This window comes from Salvelinus fontinalis, chromosome 12, assembly GCF_029448725.1.
Source record: "Salvelinus fontinalis isolate EN_2023a chromosome 12, ASM2944872v1, whole genome shotgun sequence".
NCBI lineage: Eukaryota > Metazoa > Chordata > Actinopteri > Salmoniformes > Salmonidae > Salvelinus > Salvelinus fontinalis.
The window spans coordinates 7,342,128-7,365,802 of record NC_074676.1 but is presented as its reverse complement, the minus strand read 5'-3'; the positions used below and the strand labels follow the sequence as shown (position 1 = coordinate 7,365,802).

General features: G+C 43.5%; 1 protein-coding gene across 1 annotated transcript; it reads right to left on the bottom strand.

Moving 5' to 3' along the window:
• Positions 1-415: 415 nt before the first annotated feature.
• Positions 416-22,304, bottom strand: LOC129866711 (eukaryotic translation initiation factor 4 gamma 2-like; the record flags this gene model as incomplete). The annotated part of the gene is made up of 21 exons (XM_055939542.1): positions 416-1,781; positions 2,081-2,202; positions 2,399-2,622; positions 3,335-3,539; positions 3,806-4,064; positions 4,221-4,436; positions 4,570-4,674; positions 4,928-5,056; positions 8,950-9,063; positions 9,265-9,440; positions 9,685-9,820; positions 10,839-11,021; positions 11,206-11,316; positions 11,505-11,656; positions 11,766-11,832; positions 12,020-12,151; positions 12,299-12,401; positions 12,676-12,801; positions 13,076-13,141; positions 20,893-21,002; positions 22,200-22,304. Coding segments are annotated over 21 exons (2,907 nt in total), but the record flags the coding sequence as incomplete, so codon positions are not given.
• Positions 22,305-23,675: the final 1,371 nt, after the last annotated feature.

Sequence of the window (23,675 nt, the reverse complement as noted above, 5' to 3'; positions counted from 1 at the left end):
TGGAAAGATGTTTGTCAGCGCTTTTGTCTACACATTGCGATGTTTCTTTGCAAATGTGAGAACATTTACTCAAATCTTTATCCATATTTACAAATCCTTTTGCATTGAACAAAAATATACGTGTCAAGAGGTTTGTGTATGGATTATTACACATTTGTGACTTGTCATCTATTTCCAATAATATTGGCACTACTCTATCTCCATATTACAACGCCTGAAAATTCTGCCAAGACTGGCTGTACTACTGTTTTTCTCAATTGCTTAAACAGAAAAACTGGTTCCTGTAGCACAAAAACTCATACCCTTACGTCATTACCAAAAACACACATATTTCCCAATACAGTAAACACTATCAACTTTCGTAAAGAAATATGTAATAGTTTGAATTAAAATAGTTCAAAGGACAACAAAAATGTGTCAGTGCTCAAGTATTGGACTTTATTGACGGTTATGCAATATCAGTGCACAATACTCATCACTTGAATACAACATGATCAAAATCCATTGCTTTCTTCATACACATGGTTTGTGAGCACATTGGCTAATCTTGTTGGGCAAAGTGAAGATTTCATTCAGATTTAAGTTAAGTTAAGCCTTTATGCGCTATACAAGGGGACGATCAAAATTAGATTGCTTTTATTCGCCAATTAAAAGACAGTATAAAATTCACTTAAACATATCGGTACAAACTCAATATCCTAGGGAAAATATATTCCTGTACCCCCACCTTTGACAAATATTACAGGCAAAAGGGGGTAAGAAGTTATCCAATTAATTTTAAAAAGGTGACCTTCACACTAGTAAACCAGATCGAGCTTCGTTGGAAGTCCAATCCAGGGGTTGTATTGTGTTAGTAGACCAGGATATTTATATCAACATTTCTGCATTGGGCTGGGCTTTCTTGTATAGGCATTTCTCTAAAAAAAGGATATTCTGTATCCCAACATGAAACACAAAGCCCATCTAAGAGGTAAAAACAAAGGCAACATTTGAAACGTTACGGCAGCACACCAATGATTAACGTACAGTCTATGATTTTATGTAACAATTTGAAGAATGAGTATTGCAACCACTACAGCCTTGCGTGGGAAGAATAGAATTCCCATAAACAAAATGCAACATGCTCCTTATCAGCAACAGGGCATTCCAAGAGATCTTTGGTTTAAAACAAAGATTTCAGACAAGCTTCAGTTGACCAAGCACACAAAGACCATGGTTCTGTTGACTTACTCTCTCGATTGGACATATTTTTTTGCATACCCTAAGGCTAAAACAGGTGTCAAATAAACATTTTCTTCAAAGGGGATAACAAATCATGTTAATGCAATAGTTGTCAGTCAGTTAATGTGGCAAAACTAACTACGTGGTTACAGTAGGAGCAAAACAAAGAAAGTACAGATGTGGTTTGAGACAGTCCATAGGCTACATTAAATTCATATTGCAGAAACAGGACAGGGACCTAAAACAAATCAACCGTTAAAATAAAGGTGAAAGGGAACGTATTTCTCAGTCTATAATACAGGGGAGGCTTCAGTGCCTATACAGAGCTCGATGGTTAACTACTATGCCATGATAACATGCTTGGCTAATTATTGCAGGACAAAAGCAGTCTCTGGCAGTGGTTAGTTAAAGGGGAGATTAGGGTGGTAATAGATAGATAGCTGTACTGTATGTTTCTCTACTCTCTATGGTGCCTGACAGTTCTGGTTGGTTTCTCAGTCAGCCTCTTCTTCTGACTCCTCTTCCTCAGCTGTTTCCAGCCAGGTTAGCCACTGGTTGACCTAACAGGGGAGAGAGGTAGAGGGTTAGCAACTGGTTGACCTAACAGGGGAGAGTGTTATACGGGGTCATGTTAAATAGGGCAGAATGTTAAGCAAAAATATGTGTTGTTATTGAACAAGTCAGGTAGGAGGCTACCACTCGGTTTCCAAATGCTTTCCACATACTGAGCGCAACCCTGTTGTGGTTGCGAGCACAATTGTCATGATTTACTCACGAAAGAATAAAGGACTGGGTACACATGTTTAAGTGTATAAGCTACCATTTGGTCAACTGTGACAGATTTCTCAACAAAAAATACCTGGAATAAAGCTTTTCCCTTTCCAGGGAATTCTTGGGTAATATCTTCTTTCCATGCAAGGAAGGCTTCTTCTTCAATGATCTCCATGTCGTAGAAGTGGACATAGTAGCGCAGCAGCATACCTGAAATAAACACACACAACACTAAAACAACTACACACAGTAGCAATGAAGTCGACATAGAAGAATATCCTACTCGCATGTCCAAAAACTATCAAATAGATACAAATCTTGACAACTGAAGCAAAAGTTAATAGGTTTCCACCAAATTATTAGTTTCAATGACAGCCTGGCAAGTGGCGTGGGGCAGTAAACCAACCTTTGGGAAAGTGGCTGGCGTGGCAGTGCACCTGCAGGGCGTACAGGGCTGAGACCTGCAGCTGGGGCTGGTCGTGTAGGAACTTCTGCATGACGGGTTTGAAGGCCAGCAGCAGCTGCTTCTCTTGGTCCAGCTGCTCTTTGGAGGGCCCCGCCGCCTGCTCCTCTCCACCACTGCCCTCCTCCTCCACACAACACAGCTCCCCTGAGATGTACTGCAAGAAACTGGGAGGAGAGGGGAAGTGTGGGTAGCAACAGTAAGAGCAGTGTAAAATAGATATACTAATGAATGCTCCCAAAAGTGTATTTTACACATTCCATTAGTTTGTGTCTTCACCCACCCCGGTGTGCATGAAATATTGTGCAAAAATAGACTGAAAGGGTGATTCTATATTGTGACAAGTACAGTCTAGACTGTCATATTGGTCTCAAGCCTTGAATGAATACCTTTATTCAACTATAAGCAGTCTACATAAGATTTCAAAAGTAATCTCCGGGCCTCCCGAGTGGCACAGCGGTCTAAGGCACTGCATCGCTACAGATCCAGGTCCGAACCCGGGCTGTGAAGCAGCCGACCGAGACCGGGAGACCCATGAGGCGGTGCACAATTGGCCCAGCTTCGTCTGGGTTAGGGGAGGGTTTGGCCAGCAGTAATGTTCTTGTCCCATCGCGCTCTGGCGGCCGGGCGCATGCACGCTGACTTTGGCTCGCCAGCTGTACAGTGTTTCCTCCGACCCATTGGTACGGCTGGCTTACAGTTTAAGCAAGCAGAGTGTCAAGAAGCATTGCTCTCGACCTTCGCCTCTCCCGAATCCGTACGGGAGTTGCAGCAATGGGACAAGACTAACTACCAACGGGATATCACGAAATTGGAGAAAAAGGAGCGACAATTTTTTTAAATAAAAAGTGGTCTCCATCCTGGAGGTTCAGTACCTACCTGGTCATGAGGATGTTGACAAAACCCTTATCGGTGTGGAGCTTGGGGGAGATGTTGTCTTTGATCCACTTGTAGATGGCCTGCGGTGAGGGGTCTGCCTTGATCTGCAGCAGCAGGTCCTTCTCAAGCTTCAACAGGGGGAACAGGAAGCTCAGGCCCTTACCCTCCAGGATCTCCAACATGCGGTCCTTGTTCTGGTCAATCTCTGGAGGACCAGAACAGACAGACAGGTCAGATTAGCCATAGCATCACTGACACGGAAGATGAATGTGCTGCAGTCTCTGCTGATACTGTTCAGATATTGTAATCATTAGTCTCTTTCGTTGGTCATCCGTGATATCAAGTGCCTTTAGTCTAATGATTATGAGATGTCATCACATGACAAATTTAACATCACAGTGAAATCCTTCCATTTCAGTCACTAAAGTGCCTTTAGAGGGAGTCTGTGGAGAGAGAGGGTTGTCAACCTACCAGGTAGCATCTTCTGCATGTTGACCTTGCTCTGTTGGAAGAGGTCAGTGAGCCACTCCTTGTCCGTGAGCTTGGCAGTCTGCTGCAGACAGAGCAGGAAGAGGGGGAAGTGGGTTCCATTCTCCAGAGGGTGGGCCAGCTCAGACACGCTCACCAGCTCAGATATGAGGGCCAGGGCTGCAAACTGGGCCAGGTAGGACTTCACAAGCGGCACGTCCACCTCGATCTTAGGGCACTGGTCAAGCACGTTGAGGAAAGCCTTGGAAGCGAGGACGGAGGGAGAGAGACAAATAAAGTTAGGACAAAGACATATGTGAGATGCTAATGATGCATTAGTGAGATGCTAAAGCTTTACCAAGCGCATCAAAAGTATTTGACATGAATGTCAAAAACATTGCGTGGAAGAAACACATACCTGCATGAAGTTATCCCCGGTAACGAGGCCTTCTGTGCGTAGCGTGTGTATGAGGGTGCTGGCATGCTCCTTATCCTCATCTGACCGGTCCAGCGACACCACAATGATCTTACTCAGCATCTCCGGCAGGAAGTGCTTGGGAGCCTTCATCTCTCTGACACCGTTCACAGCATCATCAATGTTTTTGCTGTTCAGGTATTCCGTTACAACAGTCTCCTAAAGAGGGGGGAGAGTGAAAAGTGAGCCTTGTTTAGTGTTGCATGGTGTATCGGTGCCAATAATATATATTTTGATAACAAAGAGTAGTGATACCAGAATTCAGTCACATCGGTACTAAATGGTTGTCTACCGTCATTTTCAGCAGCTCCTCCCTAGCCGGCGGTGGTTTCTTGCTGGTCTTATGAGGTTTCTCATGAATGGGAGGAGGGTTGCTTTTGAGGCCGAGCTGTGGAGACTGGGGGAGAAGGGGGAAGGCGAGGTGAACTACACTGGAACAACAAACATGGCAAGCCCTCAAAAGCCCAGTTGGAATCAGAGTTGGGGTCAATTCCATTTTAAGAAGTTAACTGACATTCAAATTTTCTTCATTGAACAGCATTGGGAATAATTTGAATGTCAGTTTTCTTCCAGAATTGAAATGGAATCGACCCCAACCCTGGTTGGGGGGTTAAATAGGTGAAGTGGGGTGTGCTCTGCTGATCCCTTACCTGTCCCAATGGAGGGGTGTTGGTGCGGGGGGGCTGGGCACTGGGGGGGATCATGGTGGGGATTTGGGGCTGCAGCTTGGGAACCTGGTTCTTATTCAGGAGGAACGACTGAGCTGGTCTCAGGCTGATCTACAACACGGGGGGGGGGGGACGGGGGGGGGGACGGACAGTAGCAGAATGGTTAGCAAGGTGTCTTGGAAAGAAAGATATTCTGAGAACAGCAGAATATCATGCCCTCATATCTCATAATCAGTCAACAGACCAGATACCAGTTGTAGAGAGAAGAGGTGTAGCATAGGAGAGCAGGAAGTAGGAGACAAGACTGGCAGTAGGTTTCCCCCCCCCAGAATTTTTATCGTCACAGGGCATGATCATACAGGGATGCAAACTGGTGAGGGCCCAAAAAAAGGTGACAAAAAAAATCGTTAGAATGGAAACACGTGAACATTTTAATAACTATGTGATACCATGTCAAGTATCACGATACCGAGAAGTATCGTCACACCACAGGATATGCCCCGGCCACCCCTCCCCAGGATGCCTGTTCCCCTTTTCTATACGTTCTGCACATGTGCTGCACAAAAACAGTGTCCCTGATATTCACACCTCTACTCAATACAAGACATTAAATGTAACTTCATACTTTTTACTGTACAATAGAAAAGGCAAGACTTGACAAACTCTTTTTTTTTACCACTTGTCCTTTGGACAAGTAGGACAGATTTTTTTAGTTGTCCAAAAGATCAAGAGACTTGTAACACCATTTTAACGTCATTGTATGATACAAGGAACCACTTTACAAAATGAAATGCATTACTATATTTTTTACCATAGAGAATCAGACAAAAATGTAGCATATAAAATAGTGCAACATAACAATTACAACCAAATACTTTTTATGGCTTAATAAAATGAATTCCCTCCTGGGCTTGAAATTTAGGTCGTCCGGTCGTCCGTGACCATAAAAAAAATATGTTCACGGTTCAAAACAGAATCTGGAACAGTTCTGGGACCACTGCACATAAAAATATTTTCAAAAGCAAGTGAGGCTGATGCAACAAATCAAACCCTTTAGCTTAAACCGTTTAGAAAGTCATATGTCTAAATATTATAAACTCAACAATGCGCACATGGCTGTATGAGGAAAACACTTCTCAAAAGTGCACAGCACGCCGAGCGGTTATGTGACAGATGAAAATATTTGTTAGAAATACAGTGGAGATCTAAAGATGCGTCAACTAGCATGGGTTACAACTGCAATATGACTAAGATTATGCCTTTGGCTGCTGGACAAGAAAAGGAACATTGATTCGAAAACCAGTAGAACATGAGAAATTCTGGTTTCAATGGCATATTAAGTGTTAATAAAATAATTCCCTCAACATTTCTATGGTTGTATTTTGGCTAGGCTACTTTGAAGGTAAGACATGCTTCATAAAATGAATGGTTAAAGTGAAGGTTGCACAATATAATTTCCACAACTCTGACAACGTAGACTGATTATTTTCCATATAAAACTGTCTTTGTGGAAAAGTGTAAACTACTAAACACATTGCAGCTTTGATGTCAAGAAAGGAACAGCATGCTGGTGGTTTCGGTGCGTACTTATTATACCTCGGTGATGAAGGCGAATCAGGTAAGTAGGTACTAAAGTGTCCAAAGAGTTGTAATGCCATGTTGCTAGCAGATAAAAAAGAAAAGAAAAAAAGATAGCAGGCTAATAAGTGCACCAGGATATGCAAAACAAACTGTCTAGGGGTAAGCCAGGGGTAAGCCAGCAGGGGTGTAAAATGGGCTATACTGGATTTTTAGCTGATACCGGATATGGTCTAATGATAAGTTGTCTTTATTCAGTGACAAATTATATTTTTCAACAATGAGGACTTTGTATGACTTGGATCTTCACCATCTTTTGTGGACAGTGGCTTCACTCCTGCTGTGCATTCACTCGTGTTCTTCTCGATGTCGCTTTTCCGACATGACTTTACTCAAATTTGGATTTAAAAAATGTTTTGTCCAAAATACTAATGTGAAGAGATATGTCAAATAGGGACTTTTAGTTGGAAGGATGAAACCAATCAGAATGTTTGGGGGAAAAGATAGTTGGTGGTTTGGGCTAGAAACTTGAGCTTTTCAGTAATGTAAAGGTACAAGCATGACTGTCACTGTGCTCCGTTTTTCCTATATGGCAGTGGCACTCAGCCTAGTCAGACTGGCTTGCCTGTTCTTACCGGCGAAATGAAAAAATACGTATGCGCTGAGTGCCGCTCCAATAATTAAACAAATGTAAGAAACCACATCACGGTCTGCAAACCCCAGCTCACCATCACGGCTAAATAACATTTTAAAACTGATGGGAGATGCACAGAAAGAACAAACGGAGAGAAGCAGCAGAGTATGCTAATGGCTGGTTAGAGGATGTGGCTGGCCGCTCACAGTTGTCAGACATGATATTGGATGAAGCACTCATTCTGATGTGACATATCTGACATCACGCTCTGAACTCTGATATTCTGTGTGTAGGGATGCATTCTGTGCTTAGTCATCAATTTTAATATGAGAAACATACAAGACTATATAACGACCATACAAGAAGATCCTCTCGCTTCTCTTTTATAGCCCAATGGGTGATACACTGCAGACTTAGTCAGTTATTTTTCAGTGTTTAAAACAACTAATTGACAGAGGTCGGTTCAATTATTTGAATTCCATTTCGTTCAGTTTTTTGTTTGTTTTGTGAGCTCAATGCAAGGTGCACTGCATTTTCTCTATAGATAAATCAGATCATGTCCGAACTGTCAAATGTAGTACTTCATCGGATGGGGCCACAGTGTCTCCTGAACCCTCCTGTCTCAGCCTCCAGTATTTATGCTGCCGTAGTTTGTGTCGGGGGGCTAGGGTCAGTCTGTTATATCTGGAGTATTTCTCCTGTCTTATCCGGTGTCCTGTGTGAATTTAAGTATGCTCTCTCTAATTCTTTCTTTCTTTCTCTCGGAGGACCTGAGCCCTAGGACCATGCCTCAGGACTACCTGGCATGATGACTCCTTGCTGTCCCCAGTCCACCTGGCCATGCTGCTGCTCCAGTTTCAACTGTTCTGCCTGCTGCTATGGAACCCTGACCTGTTCACCGGACGTGCTACCTGTCCCAGACCTGCTGTTTTCAACTCTCTAGAGACAGCAGGAGCGGTAGAGATACTCTCAATGATCGGCTATGAAAAGCCAACTGACATTTACTCCTGAGGAGCTGACTTGTTGCACCCTCGGCAACTACTGTGATTATTATTATTTGACCATGCTGGTCATTTATGAACATTTGAACATCTTGGCCATGTTCTGTTATAATCTCCACCCGGCACAGCCAGAAGAGGACTGGCAACCCCTCATAGCCTGGTTTCTTCCTAGGTTTTGGCCTTTCTAGGGAGTTTTTCCTAGCCACCGTGCTTCTACACCTGCATTGCTTGCTGTTTGGGGTTTTAGGCTGGGTTTCTGTACAGTACTTTGATATTTCAGCTGATGTAAGAAGGGCTATATAAATACATTTGATTTGTCCGGTCTGCGTTTCTTTTACGCCTGCTATGTAAGAGAAGAACGCGCAATCAAAAGGGGATAAATATAAAGCAGTTGCTTCGTGAGGTATTGGTATTCAGCATTCATAAAAGTATTATTTTTATATATATACTTTGAAGACCTACTAAAATTGTGATTTTGTCAGACAACATAGGTAGCAGCTCTATAGAGATTATACACAATGACCAAAATATTTTATTAAATTAATGTGAATAACTGATGGTTAGTAAGTGATAAACAGCCATGGGCAGTCACTACCATCATGGGACTTGTATTAATTGTTTTATTCTGTGTTACAGCATTCATCTCATTCAATGCAGTTAATGTTTTTTTATTTTTTATTATTGAAACCCGAAATTGTGATTATTTTTTGTTCAGTCAAACAAATCTCAAAAAGCCCTAATCGCTCAGCACTAGTGTCCAGACTGGTGGGGACTGGAGTGGGTTAATGTACCTCTTCTAGGTTCAGTTGTCCCTTCTTGCTGAAACGTGGAGGCATGTCCTTGTTGGACTGGACCTGCTGTTGCTGGCTCTGGTGGTTCTGGTTCTGGAAATGCTGATTCTGAACCTTTAAAACAGACCAGACAAGAAACATAAATTGGTGGCGCTGGCGGGAAGAGACACGTTTCCTTTCCACAAGCAGGAAGAAAGGACAGCTCATCTCTGTTGCGCACACATGCTGCAAGTTTACTAAACCATTAATGGCCAAAATGCTCTCGTTATTAAAAATGTAAAATTGCATTGAATCAAATCAAATCCAGTTATTTACCTGGTTGGACTTGATAAAAGATTTGTTGGCTCCAATTTCAAACGGAGACTGTGGTTGGGGGGCAGTGTTGTGGCCGTTATGTCCGTTGACGTTGAAGAGCGGGTTGGAGCGATGACGTCCCAGAGTGGGAGAGAACCTGTCCTGAATGACCCCCGGGCCCGTCCCTATCCCACCACCTGAGGAGACAGGTTAGAGAGGAGTGAAAATGTACATCTGGCTGTCACATTTTCTAAGTCACAGAGCGTGTTTGAAGTAGACTGTATTAGTCAGACTGGGTAGAAACACTGGCCACCAAAATCGTGTTACTTCCCAAATAACTACTCATTTTGTGATAAATGAACCCCTCAAACATGCTGGCAGACAAGTGGTTAATGGACGAGACCTAGACAGGCAGATGGACAAACCTACGCCCATGCCTACCTGGCATTTGTCCAAACATGTCAGCCAATCCCCCGAGAGTCTCCATTTTCATCCGGTTTGGCATAAAAGGGCCTTCCAGGAAGAAGTCCATCCTCATTCCCTGAGCCATGGTCGCTGGGATGAAAACACCCAAATCCTGGGGAGACAAAAACACACTCCAGTGAATAGTGCTCAAAAGGGCCCTAAAAATACATCCTATTTGTTGGTTCTTGATGTTGTAGTTTTTATTTATTTTACCGTTATTTTACCAGGTAAGTTGACTGAGAACACGTTCTCATTTGCAGCAACGACCTGGGGAATAGTTACAGGGGAGAGGAGGGGGATGAATGAGCCAATTGTAAACTGGGGATTATTAGGTGACCATGATGGTTTGAGGGCCAGATTGGGAATTTAGCCAGGACACCGGGGTTAACACCCCTACTCTTACGATAAGTGCCATGGGATCTTTAATGACCTCAGAGAGTCAGGACACCCGTTTAACGTCCCATCCGAAAGACGGCACCCTACACAGGGCAGTGTCCCCAATCACTGCCCTGGGGCATTGGGATATGTTTTAGACCAGAGGAAAGAGTGCCTCCTACTGGCCCTCCAACACCACTTCCAGCAGCATCTGGTCTCCCATCCAGGGCCTGACCAGGACCAACCCTGCTTAGCTTCAGAAGCAAGCCAGTAGTGGTATGCAGGGTGGTATGCTGCTAGTTATATAGCCATGTGCATTCTCTGCCCCTCATCACTCTTAGATACACTGAGCAACTCCTGAATAATCACATGCTTCCATTAGTAGATGTGTGAAGGCATTTTCTCTGTTGTGTAATAAGTGAGAGTTACTTTGGAGAAGAAAAAAAAGAGAGACCTGGAGGGGTTGTCAGGAAGCTCCAGTTATAAACAAGCATAGGGTTGCTGTACCAATAAGCTTGGCCTAAGAAGCCACAGGTAGGGCATCACAGGTTCAAAGATGCTACTTTGACTTAGATGGTGATATACACAGGCTCGTTCTCAATTGGTCTTTCCTTAATTCCTCATGTCCTCTTTCCTCGCCTACTTCTCAACTGTATTGGATGAGAAGGTCCAAGGTCTCTCCTCCTTTTGAGGATGCGGCAAAGAGAAAGGATGAGATAAACAGGCCATAATTCCAGTTCTCTCCACTGACTCACTTTCACTGCCTCCTGACGGATCTGGTTGATGGTCTTTGGTCCGTTGTCGATGAAAGCTTTGCGGGGGACCCAGTTGTTGTCTCGCAGCTCTACCGTGTCCTGCAGCAGGAAGCGGATCCTGGCGGGCAATTCCTTGTTGTTCATTAAGGATAACATACGGCCAAAGTACTGGTCCATTAAAGACTGTAGGGCAGAGATGGACAGTGGTGTTAGGAGATGGACACATTCTCAAACAGCCGGCGTATTTGGCCAAAGTACTGATACATTTCAAACTGGGGGAGAGATGAACAGTGGTATCTTGACAGAGAAAGAAATACAGGCCGTAGGGATGACAGCAGACAAGACTGCTAGGAACAAGAGAATGTACCTTAGCTTTTTCATGGTCGAGTCTAGGCCCCACTGTTCTCATTATCTGACAGAGGCACTCCAGATCCTCCCCCATATCCTTGAGTTGGACTCTCTTCTTCTTTTCCAAAAGCTAGGGAGAGGGGGATGATGGTGTTATACAAGTGGCATATTAGGGACCTGTGCCAGTAGAAAAGTGAAAACTATGAAGATTGCAAAGCAGAACTCAACTAGACAAAGTTGTATCTTAAGTTGCAAACAACGATAAAAAGTTATACAAAACTAAATCCAAAATAACTACACTGAAATGGTTGAACATACTGTTTTGATGCACTTATGAAGGATAGATTCATGGATGAGGTCGAGTTTGCCAAGTTCCGAGATGAATTTAATGTTGCCAAGCATCTTGATCTTGGCAATGGCACGCTGCTCCTCCTCCTCAGAAGTAAGCGGGTTGTCATGTTTGTCATAGACTGGTAGAAGGAGAACATCAAGTTAGTACAAGTACAATAGGGAGTCAAGGAGCGGACTTGTGGTGGGCCTTGTCCCAAAAGAGCCGCGTAGGGGAGTAGTAGTACTCACTTTCAACATTTCTGCTGCGGTTTTCAAATTCATCTTGAAGCTTGGAAATTAGAAGTCTCCTGAAGGTCTGCAAAATCAGGAAAACATTTGAGATTGAACATCAGAACCAGTGACATTCTATACAGGCACTTGGGACATAAAGAGAAGACCAGAGTTGGTTCTACACTATCGTACAGCACATAGAGATTACCATACAACCAGATTAAAAGACATAACCCTGCAGAAAATGAAAACTATCTAAACTTGATGCTTACAGTGCTCTGCTTTTGGGATGTTTGGATCTCGGGCGAAGGGCCATCAAAGTTTGGTGCGTCCTCTGCCAAACGCAGACATAGCTGCGCATAGAGTGAGCTATACTTCGGCTCTTCTAGGGCTTTGTCTACAATCTAGATGGGAGGGAGGAGAGAGGAAAATATATATATATTTTAATCCATTAAAGCATCAGTTATACATGGAGGATGCCAGGAAATTATAGATTACATTTGCAAAGAGCAGACACGGTTAACAGGAAAAAAAATAAGAGGATTACTTACCAGCAAGATGATCGCTTTAAGGACGAGTTTTGTATCTACGCCCACATTCAGCAGCTCAAGGCATAGCTTGTCAAACTTCTCAGGCGTGAGCTTGTTGAGTATGCTAAAGAGGAAAAGGAAGTGCGGGGAGAGAGGACAGAGAACAGGGAAATGTCAAGTCAGGGGTACATGCATAATCAAGAGGGGTTGGGAAATCAACAAGCTTTGCTTGTTAGCCATATAAAGTTACAGTGGTCTGCTCTTGTAAACATCTGACAGAGGAGCATGTGCTCATGCAGGCGGCAAGGGCACAGAGCATAAAACCAAACACATTGAGAACATTTGAGGAAATAGAGCTTAAACCAATTTGTGACCAAATTGTGTTTCTTGACACTTACCCTCTCACTTTCCTGAAGATTGCATCGTGTCGCTCTTTTTCGTTGCTGGAGTTGGCATCTCGTCTAGTGCTTCGTGAAGGAACCCATTTCGGAGCGCTGTGCCCGGGGGTTTTCCCCAGGAACTCGCTGGAGTAACAGAAAGGAGACGTTGTTTAGCTACGGCACTAAGTGATCATACACCACCAGTACTACATACAGGTGACAGCAAATCACATCTGCAATGCTGGAGAACAAATAAACTGAGAATGACGTTTATCATTCTAGAGCATCAATTCCACTCAGATAGTTCACATACAAAAAATGCCTTTTAGCTGAAACAGGGCAGATGACTCCGGTTCACAGTATTTATTATTTGTGGATCCCTTGATTTCTGGGAATCATGCCTGTGTGGAAGACCTACCTGTTGCCGACAGTCTTGGGATAGTGCTGAGGTGCACCCCTACCAACACCTCCCCCCGAAGAAGCACTGTTAGGGTAAACGGAGAACAACTTTGAATATGCAAGAGCATTGCATAGGAATTGTATATGTTTAACTAATTGAAAGAGTTGATCACAGTTTTACACTCCCCTCCATAGGTCATTCATGTACTGTAAGTGAGAGCTAAAAAGTGTTGATTGATTTAAGCAACATATGGTTGGTTCCACAAGATTAGTCAACACATTGTTACCCAGAGCCTTATAACCTTATAATTTGCATACAAGGCTCTGTTGACATCTATTCATCTAGGACTATAGCCTACTTCAAGCTAAAGCTACTGTCAAGACAAATCTGGATATACACTGAACAAAAATAAACAAGATTTACAGTTCATATAAGGACATCAGTTAATTGAAATAAAATTAGGCACTAATCTATGGATTTCACATGATTGTGAATATAGATATGCATCTGTGGTCACAGATATATATATATAAAAAAAAAGGGCGTGGATCAGAAAACCTGTCAGTATCTAGTGACTACCATTTGCCTCATGCAGCGCGACATCTACTTCGCAGAGTTGATCAGGCTGTTGATTGTGGCCCGTGGAATGTTGTCCCACTCCTCTTCAATGGCTGTGCGAAGATGCTGGATATTGGCGGGAACTGTCGTCCACTTTGATCCAGAGCATCCCAAACATGCTCAATGAGTGACATGTCTAGTGAGTATGCAGGCCATGGTAGAACTGGGACATTTTCAGCTTCCAGGAATTGTGTCCAGATTCTTGTGACATTGGGGCTGTGCATTATCATGCTGAAAAAAGTGGCGATGGTGGCAAATGTGCCTCAGGATGCCGTCACGGTATCTCTGTGCATTCAAATTGCCATCATTAAAATGCAATGGGTTCCTTGTCCGTAGCTTATGCCTGCCCATACCATAACCCCACCATGGGGCACTCTGTTCACAACGTTGACATCATCAAAACGTTGGCCCACACGGCACCATGTCTGCCCGGAACAGTTGAAACCGGGATTCATCCATGGAGACCACACTTCCCCAGCGTGCCAGTGAAGGTTAGCTTTTGCCTACTGAAATTGGTTACGATGCTGAACTGCAGTCAGGTAAAATCCTGGTGAGGACAACGAGCACACAGATGAGCTTCCCTGATATGGTTTCTGAAATTCTTTGGTTGTGCAAACCCACAGTATCAGCTGTCCTGTTGGCTGGTCTCAGATGATCCCGCAGGTGAAGAAGCCGGATGTGGAGGTCCTGGGCTGGCGTGGTTACACGTGGCCTGCGGTTGTGCGGACAGTTTTAAAACGTTGGAGGCAGCTTATGCTAGAGATATTAACATTCAAGTCTCTGGCAACAGCTTTGGTGGACATTCCTACAATCAACATGCCAATTGCACACTCCCTCAAAACATGAGGCATCTGTGGCATTGTGTTTGCCAAAACGGCACATTGACTGGCCTTTTGTCCCCAGTACAAGGCGCACTTGTGTAATGATCATGCTCTTTAATCCGCTTCTTGATATGACACACCTATCAGGTGGATGGATTATCTTGGCAAAGGATAAATGCTCACCAACAGAAAAGTAAACTAATTAGTGCACAACATTTGAGAGAAATACGCTTACGCTTTGAGCGTATGGACAATTTCGGGGATCTTTTATTTCAGCTCATGAAGCCAACACCTTATATGTTGAGTTTATATTTTTGTTCAGTACAAAAAAGGCCTATCAGCTATAAAGACATGACAAATCACAATGGACTGACATCGGACCGTGTTACCATCACCATAGTGATATCGCCACTGTGGACCAGAACAATGGCAGTTATTCACATTCAACATCTGGAGCATAAAGAGTAACCCACTTTTCCTTGTTTTTGCTTTGCTGAAGCCATTCGTGTTGCATAATATCCACGGTCTTAATCTTCATGGAAAGCAAGTACATACGTTATTACTAATTATTAAATTAGGCAGATCATATTCTTTGGATGTCAATCTACTCCTGGGTGGGTAAGGAAGTGAGCCCAAATAAATGTTCCCATGTCATAACAATTCATTGCAATATTGACTGTGAAACAACGGTGGAAATTGGGAGAAATTAAGTCTTGCCATCCCTGGTTTCACCGTTATCCAAAAAAGTCAGGCTCTGGTGCAGAATTAGAAATCAGTACATCCGAAATGGTAGTGGCAGGTGAAAAAGTGACCGCTGAAATCTTTATTGATAAACGTTGCTGATTACCATCTCCAAAATATAGAGGAAGAAAAACATTGCACATTCAGAGTAGGAGTAGGCCTACTCATTGCAGCAGTACATTTACCAAACCTAATACTGTAGCTAAAACCCCTTACTAAATCAATGGTGCCTGGTACATTGTTGGTGCTCAGGACATTAAAGTGGCACCCACCCACATACCATTGCACCATTCTTAACAAAGGGCCCATTGAACACAAATATTCTCCATATTTGGCCAAATCACAGTTGATTCTATTTTATGTTATACAGTGTCAGCTTTAGCAATTTTTTGAGCCACGGCTTTCAATGTGAATGTGGTTTGACTGCATCCTGACCTGACCCTAAAGCCTCTGGATAACATCAATGTCAAGTGACATGTGCTAGTTTCGTAGATACACTATATACACACTCAGAAGTACATGGACACCCCGTCAAATTAGTGGATTTGGCTATTGTTGCGGACAGGTGTATAAAAATCGAACACACTGCAAAAGATGGCGCCGAAGAACATGGCTGACGTTTTACATTCTCCCAACCAATTGTGCTATTTTGTAAAAAAAAAATTGCATAACTTATTTTGTACATAATGTTGCTGCTACTGTCACTCATGACCGAAAATAACTTCTGGACGAGAAGGATATACTGCTTTCACTGGAAAAGGCCCAGAACAGAACCCGTAATTTGCTTGAAGAAAAGACGCAGGAAAAGAGGCCGCAGATGGGGCTGCCTTTGAGTAAACTCCCACTACCATTCGTTCTTCTTGCTAACGTTCACTTATTGAAAAATAGAAATTGATGATCTACGATTAAGATCATCCTAACACCGGGATATTAAAAACTGTAAGATCTTATGTTTCACCGAGACATTGCGGATAATATAGAGCTGGCGGGATTTTCCATGCACCGGTAGAACAGAGAAGCTATGTCTGATAAGACGAAGGGTGGGGGTGTGCGTCTATTTGTAAATAACAGCTGGCGCGCGATGTCTAATATTAAAGAAGTCTCGAGATATTGCTCGCCTGAGGTAGAGTACCTTATGATAAGCTGTATACCACACTATCTACCAAGAGTTCTCATCTATATTATTCGTAGCCGTATATTTACCACAACAGAACGAAGCTGGCACTAAGACCGCTCTCAACCAACTCTTTAAGGCCATATGCAAAGAAGAAAATGCTCACCCAGTGGCCGGGGACTGTAATGCAGGCAAACTTAAATCAGTTTTAACACATTTTTACCAGCATGTCACATGTGCAACCAGAGAAGAAAAAAAATAATCCTACACCACCTTTACTCCACACACAGAGATGCATACAAAGCTCTCCCCCGCCCTCCATTTGGCAAATCTAACCACAATTATATCCTCCCGATGCCTGCTTACAAGCAAAAACTAAAATCAGGAAGTACCAGTGACTCGCTCAATATGGAAGTGGTCAGATGACGGATTCTACACTAAAGGACTGCTTTGCTAGCACAGACTGGAATATGTTCCGGGATTCATCCAATGGCATTTAGGAGTATACCACCTCAGTCATCGGCTTCATCAATAAGTGCATCGACGACGTCGTCCCCACAGTGACCGTACATACATATCCCAACCAGAAGCCATGCATTACAGGCAACATCCGAATCGAGCTAAAGGCTAGAGCGGGAGACTAATCCGGATGCTTATAAGAAATACCACTATGCCCTCAGACAAACAAAGTGTCAATACAAGATTAGGATTGAATACTACTACACCGGCTATGACGCTCATCGGATGTGGCAGGGCTTGAACACTATTACGGATTAAAAAGGGAAACCCAGACGCGAGCTGCCCAGTGACACAAGCCTACCAGACGAGCTAAATGCCTTTTCTGCTCACTTCAAGACAAGCCACACTGAAGCATGCACAAGAACACCAGCTGTTCTGGATGACTGTGTGATAACGATCTCGGTAGCCAATTTGAACAAAACCTTTAAAACAGGTCAACATTCACAAAGCCGCTGGGCCAGATGGATTACCAGGACGTGTACTCAAAGCATGCGCGGACCAACTGGCAAGTGTCTTCACTGACAATTTAAACCTCTCCCTGACCGAGTCTGTAATATCTACATATTTCAAGCAGACCACCATAGTCCCTGTGCCTAAGGAAGCGAAGGTAACCTGCCTAAATGATTACCGCCCCGTAGCACTCACATTGGTAGCCATGAAGTGCTTTGAAAGGCTGGTCATGGCTCACATCAACAGCATTCTCCCGGACACGCTAGACCCACTCCAATTCGCATACATCCCCAACAGATCCACAGATGACCCAATCTCAATCCACACTGCCCCTTCCCACCTGGACAAGAGGAACACCTATGTGAGAATGCTGTTCATTGACTACAGCTCAGCGTTCAACACCATAGCACCCACGAAGCTCATCACTAAGCTAAGCACTCTGGGACAAAACCCCTCCCTCTGCAATTGGATCCTGGACTTCCTGTCGGGCCGCCCCAGGTGGTAAGAGTAGGCAACAACATGTCTGCCACGCTGATCCTTAACACTGGAGCCCCTCAGGGGTGTGTACTTAGTCCCCTCCTGTACTCCCTGTTCACCAATGACTGTGTGGCCAAACACGACTCCAACACCATCATTAAGTTTGCTGACATCGACGAGACGGCCTATAGGGAGGAGGTCAGAGAACTGGCAGTGTGGTTCCAGGGCAACAACCTCCCCCTCAATGTGAGCAAGACAAAGGTGCTGATCGTGGACTACTGGAAAAGGCGTGCCAAACAGGCCCCCATTGACATCGACGGGGCTGTAGTGGAGCGGGTCGAAAGTTTCAAGTTCCTTGGTGTTCACATCACCAATTAACTATCAAGGTCAAAACATACCAAGACGGCCATGAAGAGGGGACGACAAAACCTTTTCCCCCTCAGGAGACTGAAAATATTTGGCATTTTCCACAGATCCTCAAAAGGTTCTACAGCTGCACCATCGAGAGCATCCTGACCGGTTGCATCGTCGCCTGGTATGGCAACTGGTCGGCATCTGCCCGCAAGGCACTACAGAGGGTAGTGCGTACAGCCCAGTACATCACTGGGGCCAAGCTTCCTGCCATCAAGGACCTATTTAATAGGCGGTGTCAGAGGAAAGCCCTAAACATTTTCAACTGTTTTCTCACGGTACCGGAGTGCCAAAGCTAGGACCAAAAGGCTCCTCAACAGCATCTACCCCCAAGCCATAAGACTGCTGAACAATTAATAAAATCGCCACAGGACTATTTACATTGACTATTTACATATTATCTATGCATAGTCACTTCACCCCTACCTACATGCACAAATTACCTCAACTAACCTGTACCCCCACACACTGACTCGGTACCGGTACCCCCTGTATATAGCCCTGTTATTGTGTTACTTTTATTGTTATTTTTTACTTAAGAAAAGATTTGCCAAATAGACTAAACGCTTCTTGAACTGCACTATTGGTTAAGGGCTTCTAAGTAAGCATTTCACGGCAAGGCCTATACTTGTTGTATTCGGCACATGTGACGAATAAAGTTTGATTTGCTATCTCCATAGACAAACATTGGCAGTATAATGACCTTACTGAAGAGCTCAAAGGCTTAATGTGGCACCGTCACAGGAAGCCACCTTCCCAACAAGTCTGTTCGTCCAATTTCTGCCCTGCTAGAGCTGCCCCGATCAACTCTAATACCCTGACTACAATGATCGCATCGCGTGCGTGAGCATTGCAAAAATAAATGTAGGAATCTATGCTATTCAATTATTGCACCCACACTGCTCGCGAGCGTCTGCGTTGCCAAGGGCTAAAATAGAAGTCATTCCTATTTCTGACGCAGATCGCGCTGCAAGTCCTGCCTCTCCCATGTCCTCATTGGCTTACAGAAGCAGGTACCCACGTGCCATCTCCTCATTGGTTATACCCACGTGGGTGATTGAAAGACGAACTGTGTTGCCGGTTGTCGTGGTAATACTATGAAAGCGTAGATGCCAATCACCATATAAATTCAAAGATGAAAAAGCCTGGAAGGAGGAGAGATGACTAGAAACGATTCGGTTGACAGTTTTATGTGTGGATTAATTGTCGGAGTAGAGGACCTTGTGCATTTCAGGTAAAATAACAACCTAATGTTTATATCCCAGGACAAATTAGCTAGCAACAGCAAGCTAGCTAAATAGTACAAATTAGCTAGCAAGTGCAAGCAAACTAGCTAAATTGCCATAAATGTTTAATGCTTTTCGACCTGTCCCCAAACGAATGTCATCAATTCAGAGTTTGTTTTGATAGTTTAACCTGCGTGTCATGATCGTGTTTGGTGTGGGGGGACAAAATACATTTTTGCACGATGTTGCACGGGCGCAGCCGGTTTGGGTTCCGTGTAAGTGTTCTTATTGTGAAGTGGAAACGTCTAGGAGCATGAACGGCTCAGCCGCAAAATGGTAGGCCACACAAGCTCACAGAAAGGGACCGCCGTGTGCGTCTATCCTCGGATGCAACACTCACCACCGAGTTCCAAACTGCCTCTGGAAGCAACGTCAGCACAAGAACTGTTCCTCAGGAGCGTCATGAAATGGGTTTCCATGGCCGACCAGGCGCACACAAGCCTAAGAACGCCATGCACAACGCCAAGCATCAGCTAGAGTGGTGTAAAGCTTGCCGCCATTGGACTCGAGTGATGAATCACGCTTCACCATCTGGCAGCCCGATGGACAGACCTGGGTTTGGTGGATGCCAGGAGAACGCTACCTTCCCCAAGGCATAGTGCCAACTGTAAAGTTTGGTGGAGGAGAAATAATGGTATGGGGCTGGATTCCATGGTTTGGGCTATGCCCCTTAGCTCCTGTGAACGGAAATCTTAATGGTTCAGCATACAATGACATTCTATACGATTCTGTGCTTCCAATTTTGGCAAAAGTTTGGGGAAGGCCCTTTGCTATTTCAGCATGACAATGCGCCAGTGCACAAATCAAGGTCCATACATAAACGGTTTGTCGAGATCGGTGAGGAAGACCTTGACTGGCATGCACAGAGCCCTGACCTCAACCCCTAAAACATTTTTGGGATGAATGGACCAACATCAGTGCCCAATCTCACTGATGCTCTTGTGGATGAATGGAAGTAAATCCCTGCAGCAATGTTCCAACATCTAATGGAAAGCTTATCCAGCAGAGTGGAGGCTGTTACAGCAGCAAAGTGGGGGACCAACTCCATATTAATGCCTGTGATTTTGAAATGAGATGTTCGACAAGCAAGTGTCCACATACTTTTGGTCATGTAGTGTAGTTTGATAGTCAAGGCTGCTAGATTACCTGGTTGGTCATCTGTGGGACAGAGACTATGCTGTTGGATTGCTGTACTGTGTTGTAATAGCAACAATATCAGACATTATAAGAAGTCAGGGAACTGATTTTCAGAAAAGCAGCATACTGATCCATGACGGGTGGGGTATGAAGTACAAGTGACACAGCAAAGAGGATGCTGCTTGATGAAACCCCAGTGTGTGTGTGTTTGGAACTGTCCCCTCAATATCTAAAAGGATTCCTATTGAGGGAAGAACATACCTGAAACGAGAAGCACCCCCTACTGCAATCACACTCTCCACTTTGGCGGCTTGACAAAGATGAATCTTTAAAAGAATAATAATAACAGGGAGGGGTGGGGGAACACAGTGCTGTAGGAGAGAAAGATATGGATCATACATTAGTATCATGAGTTTCATTAGTTACCAATCTATGATCTATTCTAAGATGGATTCGAATGTTGACTTTGTCAAGTGCAACGACTAGGTAGCTAACTTCAATTATACGGAACAAAAATATATATATATAACGCAACAAGCAACAATTTCCTTGATTTTACTGAGTTACAGTTCATATGACGAAATCTGTCAACTGAAATCATTTAATTTGGCCCTAATCTATGGATTAAAAATTACTGGGAAAAGAGCTGCATCTGTTGGTCACAAATAGAAAATTAAAATGGGCCTCATAATTCGTCACGGTATTTCTATTCATTCAAATTGCCATCGATAAAATGCAATTGTGTTCGTTGTCTGAAGCTTATACCTGCCCATACCATAACCCCACCGCCACCATGGGGCATTCTGTAAACAACGTTGACATCTGCAAACCGCTCGCTCGCCCACATGCCATACAAGCGGTCTGCGGTTGTGAGGTCGGTTGGACATAGTGCCTCATTTTCTAAAAAGACATTGGAGGCGGCTTATGGTAGAGACATCTATGTTCAATTCTATGGCAGCAGATATGGTGGACATTCCTGCAGTCAGCATGCCAATTGCACACTCCTTCAAAAATTGAGACATCTGTGGCATTGTGTTGTGTGACTAAATTGCACATTTTAGAGTGGCCTTTTGTCCCCAACACAAGGTGTACTTGTGTAATGATTATGGTGTTTAATCAGCTTCTTGATATGCCACATCTGCCAGGTGGCTATATTATGTTGAAAAATTATAAAATAGGTATGTATTCGCTTTGGTAACGTGATATCAGAAATTTGTGATATTAGCTAGCTAACTAACAATAGCTCATGCTACCTCAAAACGTAAACTACCCAGTATACATTGAACGTAGCCGCGAGTTAGTTAGCTAGTAGGAAGTGTCATGTTCTGTATATTGTGTTCAACTGCTGGTCATGTCATTAATTTGTTTATAACAAAGATGTTCGTAATGTTAGAATATTTGTCGACAAAACGCCGGTAACCGCATGGCAGCATTAAAACATGACCATGTTATTCCATCACGACGCCATTTTATGCAGTAACGTTAATCAGCTGGCGAGACTAGCTAGCTTGCATCGGGCAGCCATTTTGGAGAGAATTATGCGAATTTGTAAGGAATTGCAAACTTACCTTCACTAAAAGAACTTCAGATTTATTGGTTGGGTGGCCACCAAAGAAGAAATGTAAAATCTTGAAAATAAAAGCTAATTTGGAAGCGTGAGGCAGCCAGCGATATCAGGTACGAAAAGTAGCTAGCTAGCTAGACGTACACTGTCTACTGCTTCGTGCTGGAGAATAATGGTGCGTTCAAGACAACTGGGATCTCGGAAATTCCCGACGTCAGTGCGTCCAAAACAACAGAACTCGGAGAAAAAAAACAGCACAACTCGGGAACTGTGGCTTCTTTCAAGAGCTCAGATTTGCCGACCATTAAGATCACTGTCGTTATGGTTCGACCTTTATTTTTTCGAGTTCCCAGTTGTCTTGAACCGATTGAAGTCAGAAGTCGGAATTTCTGAGATCCCAGTTGTTTTGAATGTGACATTAGACTAAAAAGTAGCCTATCTACGTCATTCTTGAAATGTCACAATATGCATTGTCATTTTTAAGAAATTGGGTGTTATTCAAATGTTGTAGAGTGTGCAACTATTCTCCAGTAAAATGACCCATCAAACAGTCTAAATTTCACGAACAAGCCCTTTTAGCCTGGAAACTTTTATGTCCACAGCTTCTCCCCACACAAAAAAATATTTTTGTTAAAACCAAGTCTTTATTCTTCCCTAAATTGTTAGAGAAATATATTTGAAATGTATTTATTTGATAAAGGGAATATACGCTCTTACAGAACATTTTTAGAAACATAACTCCCCAATACATGATTCTATATACAGTTGAAGTCAGATGTTTACATACACCTTAGCCAAATACATTTAAACTCATTTTTTCACAATTCTTGACATTTAATCCAAGTAAAAATTCCCTGTCTTAGGTCAGTTAGAGTCACCACTTTATTTTAAGAAAGTGAAATGTCAGGATAATAGTAGAGAATGATTTCAGCTTTTATTTCTTTCATCACATTCCCAGTGGATCAGAAGTTTACATACATTCAATTTGTATTTGGTAGCATTGCCTTTAAAGTGTTTAACTTGGGTCAAACGTTTGGGGTAGCCTTCCACAAGCTTCCCACAATAAGTTGGGTGAATTTTGGCCCTTTCCTCCTGACAGAGCTGGTGTAACGGAGTCAGGTTTGTAGGCCTCCTTGCTCGCACACGCTTTTTCAGTTCTGCCCACACATTTTCTATAGGATTGAGATCTTTGTGATGGCCACTGACTTTGTTGTCCTTAAGCCATTTTGCCACAACTTTGGAAGTATGCATGGGTTCATTGTCCATTTGGAAGACCCATTTGTGACCAAGCTTTAACTTCCTGACTGATGTCTTGAGATGTTGCTTCAATATATCCACATAATTTTACAGCCTCATGATGCCATCTACTTTGTGAAGTGCACCAGTTCCTCCTGCAGCAAAGCACCCCCACATCATGATGCTGCCACCCCCGTGCTTCACGGTTGGGATGGTGTTCTTCGGCTTGCAATCATCCCCCTTT